Source organism: Eleginops maclovinus, chromosome 6 (assembly GCF_036324505.1).
Source record: "Eleginops maclovinus isolate JMC-PN-2008 ecotype Puerto Natales chromosome 6, JC_Emac_rtc_rv5, whole genome shotgun sequence".
NCBI classification, from domain to species: Eukaryota; Metazoa; Chordata; class Actinopteri; order Perciformes; family Eleginopidae; genus Eleginops; species Eleginops maclovinus.
The window spans coordinates 7,994,867-8,008,391 of record NC_086354.1 but is presented as its reverse complement, the minus strand read 5'-3'; the positions used below and the strand labels follow the sequence as shown (position 1 = coordinate 8,008,391).

The 13,525-nt window shown below is 40.1% G+C and overlaps 1 protein-coding gene across 1 annotated transcript in view; it reads right to left on the bottom strand.

Moving 5' to 3' along the window:
- LOC134866096 (sodium channel protein type 4 subunit alpha B-like) overlaps positions 1-13,525 on the bottom strand; it is a 42,386-nt gene that overhangs the window by 8,490 nt on the left and 20,371 nt on the right. The window contains exons 14-20 of the mRNA XM_063886047.1: positions 13,251-13,489; positions 11,603-11,776; positions 11,152-11,508; positions 4,904-5,305; positions 1,468-1,585; positions 1,189-1,343; positions 225-398 (exon numbers count right to left, since the gene is read on the bottom strand). Coding sequence (XP_063742117.1) covers positions 225-398; positions 1,189-1,343; positions 1,468-1,585; positions 4,904-5,305; positions 11,152-11,508; positions 11,603-11,776; positions 13,251-13,489 — 1,619 coding nt within the window. The remainder of the gene's footprint in view (positions 1-224; positions 399-1,188; positions 1,344-1,467; positions 1,586-4,903; positions 5,306-11,151; positions 11,509-11,602; positions 11,777-13,250; positions 13,490-13,525) is intronic.

The following is a 13,525-nucleotide window of genomic DNA, read 5'->3' as shown; positions in this document are numbered from 1 at the left end:
GTTGTTGGGGAAGCACAATTTCAGCCACAAATTATGCCATCTTTCGTAAACGATACATGGATTGTCAAGTGCTTTCCCGTAAATAATGTGACACTGACGACGCTTTAAATCCCACACCATAGAAGAAGCAACATTCATTCGAGACACTTCAACCTCAATTCTCAAAATATTTACCAGCATCCTTTCATGTAGTGTAACGAAAACAAGCAGAAAAAGTTCCTTACATCCACAATCAGAAAGTCGAGCCAGCACCAGTAGTTGGTGAAATACTTCTTGAAGCCATATGCGATCCATTTGAGGAACATCTCCAGCACAAAGATATAGGAGAAGACCTTGTCGGCGTACTCCAGCACCACCTTGACGACTTTTCTCTTCTCAATGTAGATGTCTTCAAATGCCTGTGAAAGAAAATTCAAAGTCATTTAGTTTCATCCATTATCAGACGGAAACCAGCTGTTTGGAAAATTGTACATAACAGTTTTTAAACCAGTAAGAGAAAACATGCTACTGGCGATCACTGTGGGAAGGTTTATATTAAACTGCAGCCGTTAAGCTTTAATGCTATGGGGGCAATCTTCGGCCATCGGCTATCGGTCTGACAAAGATTAAGCCTCTGGGAACATCGGTCATACAGTAACAAGGTCTAACATGTGGCTAGTGGATATATGGCTGTGACCTCCTCTTCTGTGCCCAGGACATGGTTTACAGTCCCATTGGCAAGTTGAGAAATGTTGGTGGTGTTTCCCACAGTGATGCTATGCATTGCATCAGATTAGATGCTCTGTGCATGACGTACAGGCTTGAGGAAAAACGGAATATAGGTAAACTGGATTACATAATCAGAATCAAAAAACAAGGTCAGAAAAAAAAGTAAAAAAATGTAATAAGTTTACTAGCAGGATCATAAGGTAACCACAAAACAAACAAAAAAGCATTTATGAGCATTACATTGGATATTAGGGCAATCCAAACGTTTGCAGATTGCATTATTCTTAGATGTTGACCCTCAGATTAAAAATGACTGATAACATTTCATGTTATTAAATTCTAAAGTAACCCTCCCAACCTTGATGACATAAATATATCAATAAATAAACGATAAAAACATCAACCAGGAGTCTTTTGATTTGATGCCACTAAAAAAAAGCTTTAAATGTATCTAAAAATAAACACTGTTGTTTAACGTACAAGAGCCCCACTGCTAAGCAGGATCATGAAGATGATGAAGGTCTCAAACCAGCTGTGTTCCACAATCTGGTAGCAGGTCTTCCTCAGCCTCCACCAGGCCTGGCCCAGCCCGCGGCTGGTGTCCACCTCACAGCAGTGACAGTGCCTAATGCAGACTGAGCAGGAAGGAAAAAAACAATCATGACAGGTGAAACCACATAAAGAAATAACGCTATTCAAATAACTTACAAAAGCTTTGATTGTACTTTATACACATTGTTTAACACTTTAAACTCTCACATTCTGGGAAGCACTCCTCCGGCTCCATATTCTCTTCAGCCAGCTCTGATATGTTGTCCATCTCTTCTTCAGGCTTCCTCAGATCCACTGTACTGCCCTCCGATAGGCTGACTCGCTCCTGACAAGAGAGAAGTCTTATTGTTACCAATTTTTCACTTTTATTCTTATTAAACAGTTTATAAAACAATGCTGAGTTGTCATACACATGTATACAGGCTTGGGGTAAACTGATTACATGTAACAGGTTTACGTAATCAGGATACTAATTAAAGGAAACGTATAAGCTTGCAGTCACCAACATGTGCTGGAGCGCTAGCCAATAGAAGCGCAAGTGTTACAAAGTGATGTCATTATGTTAGGGATTTAAACAAAGGAGTCCAATGGAGGTGTTTCAGGTGTGTGTGGGAGAGAAACTCCCTCTGGAAGGAACCTTTGTAGACCATTTACAAGCACAAAAACCTATATCACACACTACAGGAAAGGGAAAAGCCCCCAAAAGCATAACAGGATCTGTTTAACACCTGCTGTGACATCATTGGTTGGATTTGGCCACACGCTTATACATTTCAAACCAAACAGAGCAGCGTAGCAGCTTTTTCATGCTCTGTATTCGGTGTGGCATCATCCCATCAAAGATCACTTAGTTGTACTGCCTTGCCTTTCAATCTCTCCCGAGCCTTTTTGATGAGATTCCCGCGCGCAACATATTTAATATGATTTATATGACAGAGGTGCAACATCAATCCTATAAACTGGTACGAAGTCTAATCCAGCAGTAAAGAGCATCCGCAGGACCTGGAGACCAGATTAACAGTGTTACCAATGTTCTCCGAAACAGAGCAGTTGAGAATGGGCTTTTTAGTTCAAATGCTGCCACATGTAAGCAGCTGTGATACATTCATACACAACCTGATTGATTACTGTTCAAAGGGATCTACATTTTTAATGTGTAAGTATTTATAACTAACTTCTCAATAGCCACCGTCTTGCCATTTTCCAGTGCTTATTCAAAGCCCTACACATGTAGGCTGAGCAGCTGCTGATGCCCAGTTAAGCTGATGGAGGGCTGATTTTTTTTTTTTTCATTTCCATTTTCTCTGATGCCTAATTCTAGTGTGATGTGGAGCAGAGCACGGCAGGGAAATAGGAAGAGAGAGCGCCAGACTGCAGCCCTGGCTCTGCTCAGTTGTGTCACTTTAATCTGCGGGGCCTGGCTCCACATCTGGTCTGCTGCTGTGTGCCTGCCAGAGAGGACAGGAACGACACACCCTCCACCTCAACAAACCCCAGAAGAAAACAGGACGGGTGGATGAGATTTACGCAAAAGGAAGAAATGGGGAGGAAGAGAGACTATGAAAGAGGTTTCGTCAATGTCTACACATGAAAGAAGGAGGGGAAAGGGGGTCAGACTCAACAAACTGATCCACAGGACCAGCGATGTTTGAGGGGGGGCCGGACACTCTGATGGTTGTGTCATAGAGGAGGATGCTGTCGAAGGTATGGATCATCTTGGATAATGTCTTTCACGTTGAACTACAGAGCACCACATATTACATAGTAAATTGCAACAACTGTTACAAAACTAAATTCCCCCCAAGGTAATTAAAGTACTTTTGATTCCTGACTTGATTGGCAAATGGACACCATTTACATGCCGCATATCGAGTCTTTGCTACCACTCAAAGTGGTTTACAATACCAAGCAGCATCCACCCAATCACACACATTCATACAAGGACATGTAGGGTTTATTATCTTACCCAAGCACAATTTTACATGTTGGCTGCTTTTGCTAGGGATTTAAACATCAACCTTCCAATTGGTAGATGACCGCTCTATCCACTCAGCCTGAGGTGTGATCGATTTAGGTACGCAGCCTTCTGATGAGACTCCTGATTTCACCTTGTTTGGTTGACAGATTAACATTTACTGTGTCCAGAAAGCCTATATATCACTGCCTCTTTTGCAGCAAACCCCCACCTGCCTATGTCCCTCCCCCCTTACCATCAACAAATCAGAATTGACTAAAGACTTATTTGATCCAGCAAATTGATTGGTGTTATTTCACCAAAACTAATGATCAAAGCAAACAATGAGCTGAATAAATGAATATTTTGCAATTAGTTTCTAGACCCTTTTCCGGGTTCAACTCAAGTCATGTCATACTGTTTCAAAGATCTCTTTTATTGAAATAAGCATAACTAACTTTCTTTTTTACATTTTACATTGTATCTGGTAACTTAAAAACAATTAATAAAGTTAAGCTTTAAACATCTATTGTAGTTACGGTTTGGTTGTGGAAATCACATCAGTCACTCAAACAAGTCACATAACGTCAATAATCATTAAAATCATTGGCCAAAGAAAATACTATTTTCCAAAATAATGGTATCAAATGACTGCACATAAACACTTTCAGGAAACATCCTTCCATAAAATTAAGCGTTTAAGGCTAGTGTCACGAAGTGCCATTTTCTGAGATGCATGGTCTTTTTAAAGTATTTTCAATAAGGAGACAGCGCATGCAGAAGCTGCTGCTCCGACAGCTTCAAGTTGAAAATATCTCAACCTTTTGGAAAAGGGCCTGTGGTGTCACTGTAGAAATTGGAGGAAAAGCTTGTTGTTTGGCCTGTCTTTCATAGGGAAAGTATAAAAAAAGACAGAAAAGCAAATTTGCTGCCAATAAGGGTTGTATTTTTAAGCTGCCTTCTCATGGTATGTAGGTGTTTTGCTTTTTGCTGAAGTTGAGGGCAGGTGCAGAGACTCTGTTAAAACAGCTAGTGAGTCAGTTTTGTTTCTACAGTTACTTCGCATGTTTGCCTGTGGCATTTCATACAACTGTTATATCAGTGGTCAATACCGTAGGTCAGCTGCATTGATGTAAATGTTGAAATAATTTGAACACTGGTGAGGAACCATTGTCATAGAAAGACAAAAACTTAAGCTGGGAGGAAACTTTCCAAAGCTCCGTTGGATGCTATGTAAACACAGGGCCTAATAATGCTATATATATATTTTTTTACATCTGCTAAAATACATTTGAAATTCATTGCCTTTTTAAGTTTGTTGCCAGCATTGGATGCTGATGTTTCCAGGTAAGAAGCATGAAAACAACCTAGGTTATTTTTGGTTAAGTTCCTCCCCATAAACCCATCAAAAACACAAAGAGAATATGCAACACAGAAGTTAAATGAACTTAGATTCTTCTTGCGTAAACATACTTTTTGATATTGATGTTACATTTTTGACTTCTCCATCAGGCCTTACCAATAGCAGTGATGTAACAACGGCACCATTGGTTTACTACTGGCTGATCAGTATTTGATAATTCCTCTTACAAAAACTATTTTGGTAAATACCATCCAAGGAACACTACAACAGTAAACATGGAAAGTTTGTGTCCATTGCAAACAAATATGTGGCTGTGAAAAACTCACTGGTTTGCTGTTTTCATCCTCTGAAGACTCAGAAATCTCCTCCTCCTCAAGAAACTCCATGTCAGACTCTCCGGGTGCGATGGGAACGATGACAGTCAAGCTCGGGTTTGTCATGTAGCTGTCCTCCCCCGGCGCGATGTACTTCTCTCCATAGCGTCCAAAAATTCCACCATTGCTCTCCACATGATTCCCAACCAGCTTGGAGACTTCTTTGGCCTTCTGCTCTCGATGCTTCGAGCTGCGTCTGCAGAGGTCGACCATGCATGATGTGAGCCAAGAGAAACCGGATTGGATGCGGGCGATGGCGATCTGGATGTTGTTCAAATCACCGTCTTCGTCTGGAGCAGAGAGGTTGTCTGAGCTGAAGGAGCTGAGCAGCAGGGCCAGGAAAAGATTCAACACCTGTTGACGGACAAATGTAGCGTTACATTATATTGGATTTGGAGAAATATCAGAACATTGTTACAGTTTTAGAGCCATTTCGCCTGATAATTCTGTATTTACATTGGGATTATCTCTAAGGGCCTAGAATCAGCCCCTAGTGTTGCTGCTATGCTTAGACTGTCAGGGGGACGTCTTACTTCTTTCTTCTCTCTCTATGTACCTGTGAACTCTCTTGTTCTAAATAACCCATTTCCCTGAAATGTTTTGTGTCTGTCTACACCTGGATGCTGAGTCGTAGCTGTGCCTGTTACTGTAACTGTTCTTCCTGGGAGAGGGCTCTCTCCTCTGTTGCTCTCCCCAAGGTTTCTTCTATTTTCCCCCATTAACTGTGGGGTTTCTTTGGAAGTTTTTGCTTGTCCGATGTGAGGGTCCAAGGAAAGAGGGTGTCATATTCATATTCAGTATACACTTAAAGTCCCCTGGGCTACTGTATATACAGTGTGGCAAAAAAGTATTTAGTCAGCCACCAATTGTGCAAGTTCTCCCATTTAAAAAGATGAGAGATGCCTGTCATTTTCATCATAGGTACACTACAACTATGAGAGACAGAATGGGGGAAACAATCCAGGAAATCACATTGTAGGATTTTTAATGAATTAATTGGTAAATTCCTCAGTAAAATAAGTATTTGGTCACCTACAAACAAGCAAGATTTCTGGCTCTCACAGACCTGTAACTTCTTCTTTAAGAGGCTCCTCTGTCCTCCACTCGTTACCTGTATTAATGGCACCTTTTTGAACTCGTTACCAGTATAAAAGACACCTGTCCACAACCTCAAACAGTCATACTCCAAACTCCACTATGGCCAAAGAGCTGTCAAAGGAGACCAGAGACAAAATTGTAGACCTGCACCAGGCTGGGAAAACTGAATCTGCAATAGGTAAGCAGCTTGGTGTGAAGAAATCAACTGTGGGAGCAATTATTAGAAAATGGAAGACATACAAGACCACTGCTAATCTCCCTCGATCTGGGGCTCCACGCAAGATCTCACCCCGTGGGGTCAAAATGATCACAAGAACGGTGAGCAAAAATCCCAGAACCACACGGGGGGACCTAGTGAATGACCTGCAGAGAGCTGGGACCAAAGTAACAGAGGCTACCATCAGTAACACACTACGCCGCCTGGGACTTAAATCCTGCAGTACCAGACGTGTCCCCCTGCTTAAGCCAGTACATGTCCAGGCCCGTCTGAAGTTTGCTAGAGGGCATTTGGATGGTCCAGAAGAGGATTGGGAGAATGTCATATGGTCAGATGAAACCAAAATAGAACTTTTTGGTAAAAACTCAACTCGTCGTGTTTGGAGGAGAAAGAATGCAGAGTTCCATCCAAAGAACACCATACCTACTGTGAAGCATGGGGGTGGAAACATCATGCTTTGGGGCTGGTTTTCTGCAAAGGGACCAGGACGACTGATCCGTGTAAAGGAAAGAATGAATGGGGCCATGTATCGTGAGATTTTGAGTGAAAACCTCCTTCCATCAGCAAGGGCACTGAAGATGAAGCGTGGCTGGGTCTTTCAGCATGACAGTGATCCCAAACACACCGCCAGGGCAACGAAGGAGTGGCTTCGTAAGAAGCATTTCAAGGTCCTGGAGTGGCCTAGCCAGTCTCCAGATCTCAACCCCATAGAAAATCTTTGGAGGGAGTTGAAAGTCCATGTTGCCCAGCGACAGCCCCAAAACATCACTGCTTTAGAGGAGATCTGCATGGAGGAATGGGCCGAAATACCAGCAACAGTGTGTGAAGACCTTGTGAAGACTTACAGAAAACGTTGGACCTCTGTCATTGCCAACAAAGGGTAAATAACAAAGTATTGAGATGAACTTTTGTTATTGACCAAATACTTATTTTCCACAATAATTTGAAAATAAATTCTTTAAAAATCAGACAATGTGATTTTCTGGATTTTCTTTTCTCATTCTGTCTCTCATAGTTGAGGTATACCTATGATACAAATTACAGGCCTCTCTCATCTTTTTAAATGGGAGAACTTGCACAATTGGTGGCTGACTAAATACTTTTTTGCCCCACTGTACATACAATTTGATTAATTGACATTTATTTTTCTTATCAGACACTAATCTAGCCTATAAACTAAAGAATAAGGAGCTTAAAGCATGACATGACCTCCTATATGATGTGTCACCAATGGCAAATCCTGTATTGTGAATTCAGTAGGATATTCTTTCCTGTTATGCTAAGGCACATATGGCTCGGTCTGACACTGAACTCTTCAAGTCTTCAAGCATTCAACTCCCAAGTAATCTTTCTTCTAGCTTAGAGAGCAGTAGCATCAAGGATGTGTGTGTGTGTGTGTGTGTGTGTGTGTGTGTGTGTGTGTGTGTGTGTGTGTGTGTGTGTGTGTGTGTGTGTGTGTGTGTGTGTGTGTGTGTGTGTGTGTGTGTGTGTGTGTGTGTGTGTGTGTGTGTGTGTGTGTGTGTGTGTGTGTCTGCACAGTTGCTAAGGATCATCTTTAGCCACTGAGCCAGTCAGAGAAGGGGAGCATGAGCAGATGATTAGTGATGAATGCCCTCCTGCCTTCTCGCCCCTAAGCATCCTGGATAATCCCTTGGATAAACAGCTTTCTCACGATTCATGTGTAGTGGAGGTTCCTGTCCATTAAACTCTATAAGACCTGTATGGTTGTGATCTGGTCATCAATAAGACATCAGGTTCACTAAATGTCACTGTATCATACAACAAAAGCTGCCATGTGCTCTTTAAGTCGCCATCTTCTGTCAGCGCCACTGAAAGGTCAGAACAGAATATTTAAAGCTTTTTTGTGTATTTAAAAGGGGTAATATCATCCCAATTTCCAGGGTTTTAAGTGTACCTTTGGTTTCAAATTGAACATGCTTACATGGTTTATTAATCTAAAAACATACATTACGTCTTTTTGAATATACATGTATTCACGTCTGTCTGAAACGCTCTGTTTTAGCGCATGTCCCCCTACAGAAAAAACAGTCTGCTCTGATTGGCTTGTGAAAAATAGTATGGTACATGATTGCAAATGTAGTTTGCTAACCCCAGGTTGAGATACTCATATACAGTAGCTCTAGTGAACCTGTATGTGACATAGGGAGGTAGCCGAGTCTGAATGGTTGATGAATCCTTTATCCTGATCTAGGCCGTCCACAGAAATTCAACTAAAAGTGTTTAATTACCCGGCCCTTTTAAGGAGTCAGAAGGTGTAAGTTCTTTTAAAGATGATTTTATAGAGCTGGAGGAAGAGAAGACAGGAAACTTTGCAATTGACCATTTGCTAAACCTTGCGGGCCTTAGTTACTGTTGCCACTTCCAATTTTTTGTATTCTGCCACATAATGCAGTGTACACAAAATCCATTGCAGAACTCACATTCTGTGTAATTTCTGAATCCATAATTGAATAAAAACAGACTCTTCACTTCTAGCTTCTATGACCATGGAAAAGCCACTAGCTGATTTATCAGCTGTAACTTGTTAGTGTAAGCTCATGCTCATGTATTTCAATTTACAGTTGATTTAAAACTACATCTACATTGTGAATTATTTTTTAAGAAATTTGTTTCATGACTAAATTCTTGTTAAATGATCTTAAATATAATAAATAAATAAAATGATAAATAAAATGTCAGGAGCTGATGATTCACGCTGAAGACATTAAAATTAAGTTAATCTATTCCAGGGTTTAGCTAGTTAGTCATAGAATGATAATATACTTATGTATGACTGACTTAGTTTGAATAATTGTTTGTTTCTGTATATTGCATCAAGGAACATATATGCTTTTATGCATCCATATATATGCTTTCTATTTTAAATAGCACCATTTATATATATCTGAATTAAAAACAGTGTCAGTCATTATCCAAGCAGAGAGTCAAATATATTTTAGAATCAACCAAAAAGGTTTTAAAACATTTCCAAGAGGGCGATACATATCAGAGCAGAGGATTAAATGACGAACAAACTAGCATTTAATGGCAGAGGGAACACAGGGTATGCTGGGAACAGGTGTTTTAACCATATCCAACAGAACCTTTGCTCTCAAAGCCTTGCTCCAGTTTCTTTTAAAGCCTGGCTGGGTTTTATATGTGCTGAGCATTGGATAAACAATCCAATACATACGGTATGTTTTGCTAATTTGTTTGGGCAAAACAATTTAATGATAAGGAAATCCTAAAAATGTATGTACTCAAAAAGTCATGATGATAACTAAAATTGCCAAACCTAAATATTGGCTGATGTGAAGTATTAGCTATTTGTAGTTGCTAGTAAATCATGCTTATGCAGATGCTCATTCTGCAAGGAGCTGCATGTGTGGTATCTTTAAGCAAATGTTGGAATTACTGGAGTATAACATTGGCTCAGAGAGAGGTTAGCATCAGCAACACAAATCAGTGCCTAAACTACAGTGCATTTCGAACTAAAAGCTGCATTTGCTGGTGTGGCCTGTGCCAAATATAAACATATCCTTGCTATGGTACAGGAGGAAAACAGCTGTGTTCAAGCAGAGCTGTTACATTAACTCCTTTTTACAGGAACAGCTGCATGCAATGATGTAAACATAGCGTTTCATCCTGTGTGAATCTCAATACCTACTGCAAAAGGCTTGAAACCAAAACGCTCTGTGGCATTGGCTGATCCTTTGTACAGTACTTAGGTCAAAATTTCACCCATAAGGCTTAGTTCATCAGCAGTGGATAAAACATTCAGCCCTGTTGGATATGAGGCTGCGATAAAGCCGCGCAGAGTGTGTCTGTTGGGGCTACGGTTTGCACGACAACATGTGCAGAGAAAACACATCTTACTCAGGAGGGAAAACAGATGGATTATATGTCGTCCAGACATGATCTGTTTTGCATCCCGCTAATGCTAATCTTCAAGACAGTTAGCATTACAATGTGAGACAACCACTTCCTCAGAGTACGTGTTCAAGATCACTGAAGAAAAAAAGTGCACAAACCATCGTGGCTAGACGCATGTCTGAGTTTGGAAAAAATATCATGATGAGGCCCTTATAACTGTTACTGGATGTCCCATTCGCATAATGAGGAACCAACCAACCTCATTGGTGCAAAGTAAGTAATCCCTGATTATGCTCATGACATCATCATTTGGATTACAGTTGGTTGTATAAACGTTCAATTGGATTTGCCTCTAAGCAGAGTCCCTGTTATCATATACTGTTAACGGATGTATATGGATTGTGTTTTTTCTGTCATTGTCAAAATTAAAAGCAAAACCAAATGTCTTTGTCTTTCCAGAAACCCAACCTTTCTTAGGCTCTTATCCCAACGTAACATGTTAAAAAGTCACCAATTTTAGCTTTCACACAAAAAAGGCAACGCAATATGAACAAATCTACAGTGGGATTTGTTCATTGATTTTTTTCAGTATTTTCTGATATACCAAGTGACAAAAACCAACACAACATACTATGTCAACAAAATCAAGAAAGGTTAAGCTGCCTTTCACCCAATGTCCAGATTTTTCTTCTCTTAATAAGCACATCTTTAATAATAAAATGCCTCATTCGCATGAACATGAACTTTCATAAAAGCTTGTAATACAAAAACTGAATGTATTAAAGCAAGATATCAATGGCTGCACAACCCATACTTGCCAGTTTAAGATAAAATATATTTTTTAAGTTTTATTTTTAGAATACCTTCTTGGGTTTATCAAAAATAAGTGTGTGGGAGAGAAACTCCCAACTTTGGGATTTTATCCTTTGCAGACCATATACATGCACCAAAAGCTATATAACACTCTACAGGAAAGGGAAAACCCCCAAAAGCATTATAGGGCCTTACTCACCACCAGGTTGCCTATGACCATGACCAACATGAAGACCAGGATACAGAGGGGCTGCCCGGCCACTTCCATACAATCCCACATGGTTTCTATCCATTCGCCGCACAGCACCCGAAACACAATCAGGAAGGAGTGGAAGAAGTCTTTCATGTGCCAGCGAGGCAGCTGACAGTCGATGGAGATCTTACACACACAGTCCTGGTAGTTCTTGCCAAACAGTTGCATGCCAACCACGGCGAATATGAAAACGATGATGGCCAACACCAGCGTCAGGTTTCCCAAGGCACCCACCGAGTTGCCGATGATCTTGATGAGAGTGTTAAGAGTGGGCCAGGATTTCGCCAGCTTGAAGACTCGTAACTGAGGAAGAGAATGAAAAGAAGACAACCAATTTGATGTTTTTCAAGAAGTGTGTTCAATTACTACAAGCGTGAAAATAAAAAACTTCTGTTACCAGTCTGAAAGATCGCAGGACAGACAGCCCCTCTACATTGGAAAGACCCAACTCCATCAGACTGAGGCAAACAATGACACCGTCAAAAATATTCCAGCCTTGTTGGAAGTAGTAGTAGGGGTCCATGGCAATCAGCTTCAGAACCATTTCAGCTGTAAAGATCCCTGTGAAAACCTATAACAGATACAGGGGGACAAAAAAAGTAAGTGTCAAAAATTAAGAGAATATTCTATTGAAGTGGAATAATGTATTTTCTCTCTAAATGTTACATTTATTCATATTTGGTTATTGTTGGATCAAATGGATAATGTGAAATGCAATATGTTTCTTTTTACTTTTATTGTGGTTGTTTTAGGTAACTCGAATAAACATATAGCAATTTATTAAAGTCTTTAATTTTGAAATATTGACAAATCAGGGCACATTTATAGTTATCGAAAAAGAGTAAGCTGAAGCATTTGCTTTTTACAACTACCTTTTTGGATTTATTATTCTGTATTATTCTCATTAAATACTCTCAAAAGGAAAGAATGACATCTATTCCAAATATTATACTTATACAATTATTTTTATTATTACAAATGTATATGTGTTTGACAGATTTTCTTTTACTTTCCAAAACAATTCCACAAACTCATTTGACTGTTGCATTTGTCCGAATCTCAGTTTTTGTTTGCAAGTTCCTCTTAGTTCAGTCTCCTACTAATTCGGATTCTTTAGTATACAGTCTGGCAGCCTCTTATTTTGTACCTTAATAGATTAAATTAGTTGTACAGTTTTTGGTGTCTTTCAGCCCATTGTTTGTGTTTTAGGGCCGCATAAAACAGTACTGTGTACAGCACTGTGTTGTTGACTCTTGATCCAGCAGCAGGCAGTCGTTTTCAGAGAAAAAAAGCTGTAATAAAGCCATTGATTGTACCATACTTGATCAGCATCAAACAGCAGACAGACAAAGTTAACTCCAAATTAATGGCAATGTCACTCTGTATCTGCTAGCATGTTCCCCGAAACCACTTTGAATGTTAAAATGTCAATGATGTGTTAAAAGCTTCGCTTCCACAAAGCAGCCAACATGATCAAATAAGCAGTTTTAAGTTTGCCTGAGTTGAGGTTTAGACCTCTGAGAGGTTTGAGTTAAACTGTACCAGCTTTAGATCCAAAATATTAGTTCAAATTCCTTCAGTTTTCGTTTCTAACTCCATGATGTTCCCCTTTTCATGGAAATTACATATTGATTAAATTGCTACATTGCTAGCTAATGGTCAACAGACAAAAAAACATGTGCAAAAACTTGGTGAATGTTATATATAAGATAATATTATTATAATTAATACTTCTTAATTAATTTACCAGTAGGAGGAGATAGCACAAATATAAACAAGGGAATCAGTCCCACCTCCTGCTAAAAATACTTCCTCTTTCCGGGGATAATCACAGATAGTCTAAAGCACAACCTTTGATAAAGGATCAACACGGCCCCACTAACCTTAAGTGCAGCAGCACTGGCTATAAAAAAACAACAGAGTATCCTCTTCACTTTCTTCTCAGTGAAGCTTTCTGTTCACTCAACTGTTGACCCAACAGCACTTAGGATAAAGTGTTTCAAATGCTGGAAACCTGTCCACCCCTATCATTAAAAGCCCCTTACCAGATTGCCAATGGAAAGCATGGTGTTGAACTCGTCAGTCATTGGGTAGTGCTCCAGGGCCATGAAGAGGGTGTTCAGCACAATGCAAATGGTGATACCCAGATCCAGGAAAGGGTCCATCACCATGTACTTCACCCACTCCTTCAGCATCAGCCACCAGGGGCAGCAGTCCCATATCAGGTACTTCTTGGCGAACGTGTACCAGCAGGGATGGCACTTTTGCCTCGACACCTCCAGCTCTGCAAAGAGACGTCAAGGTCAACTAATTTTATGCT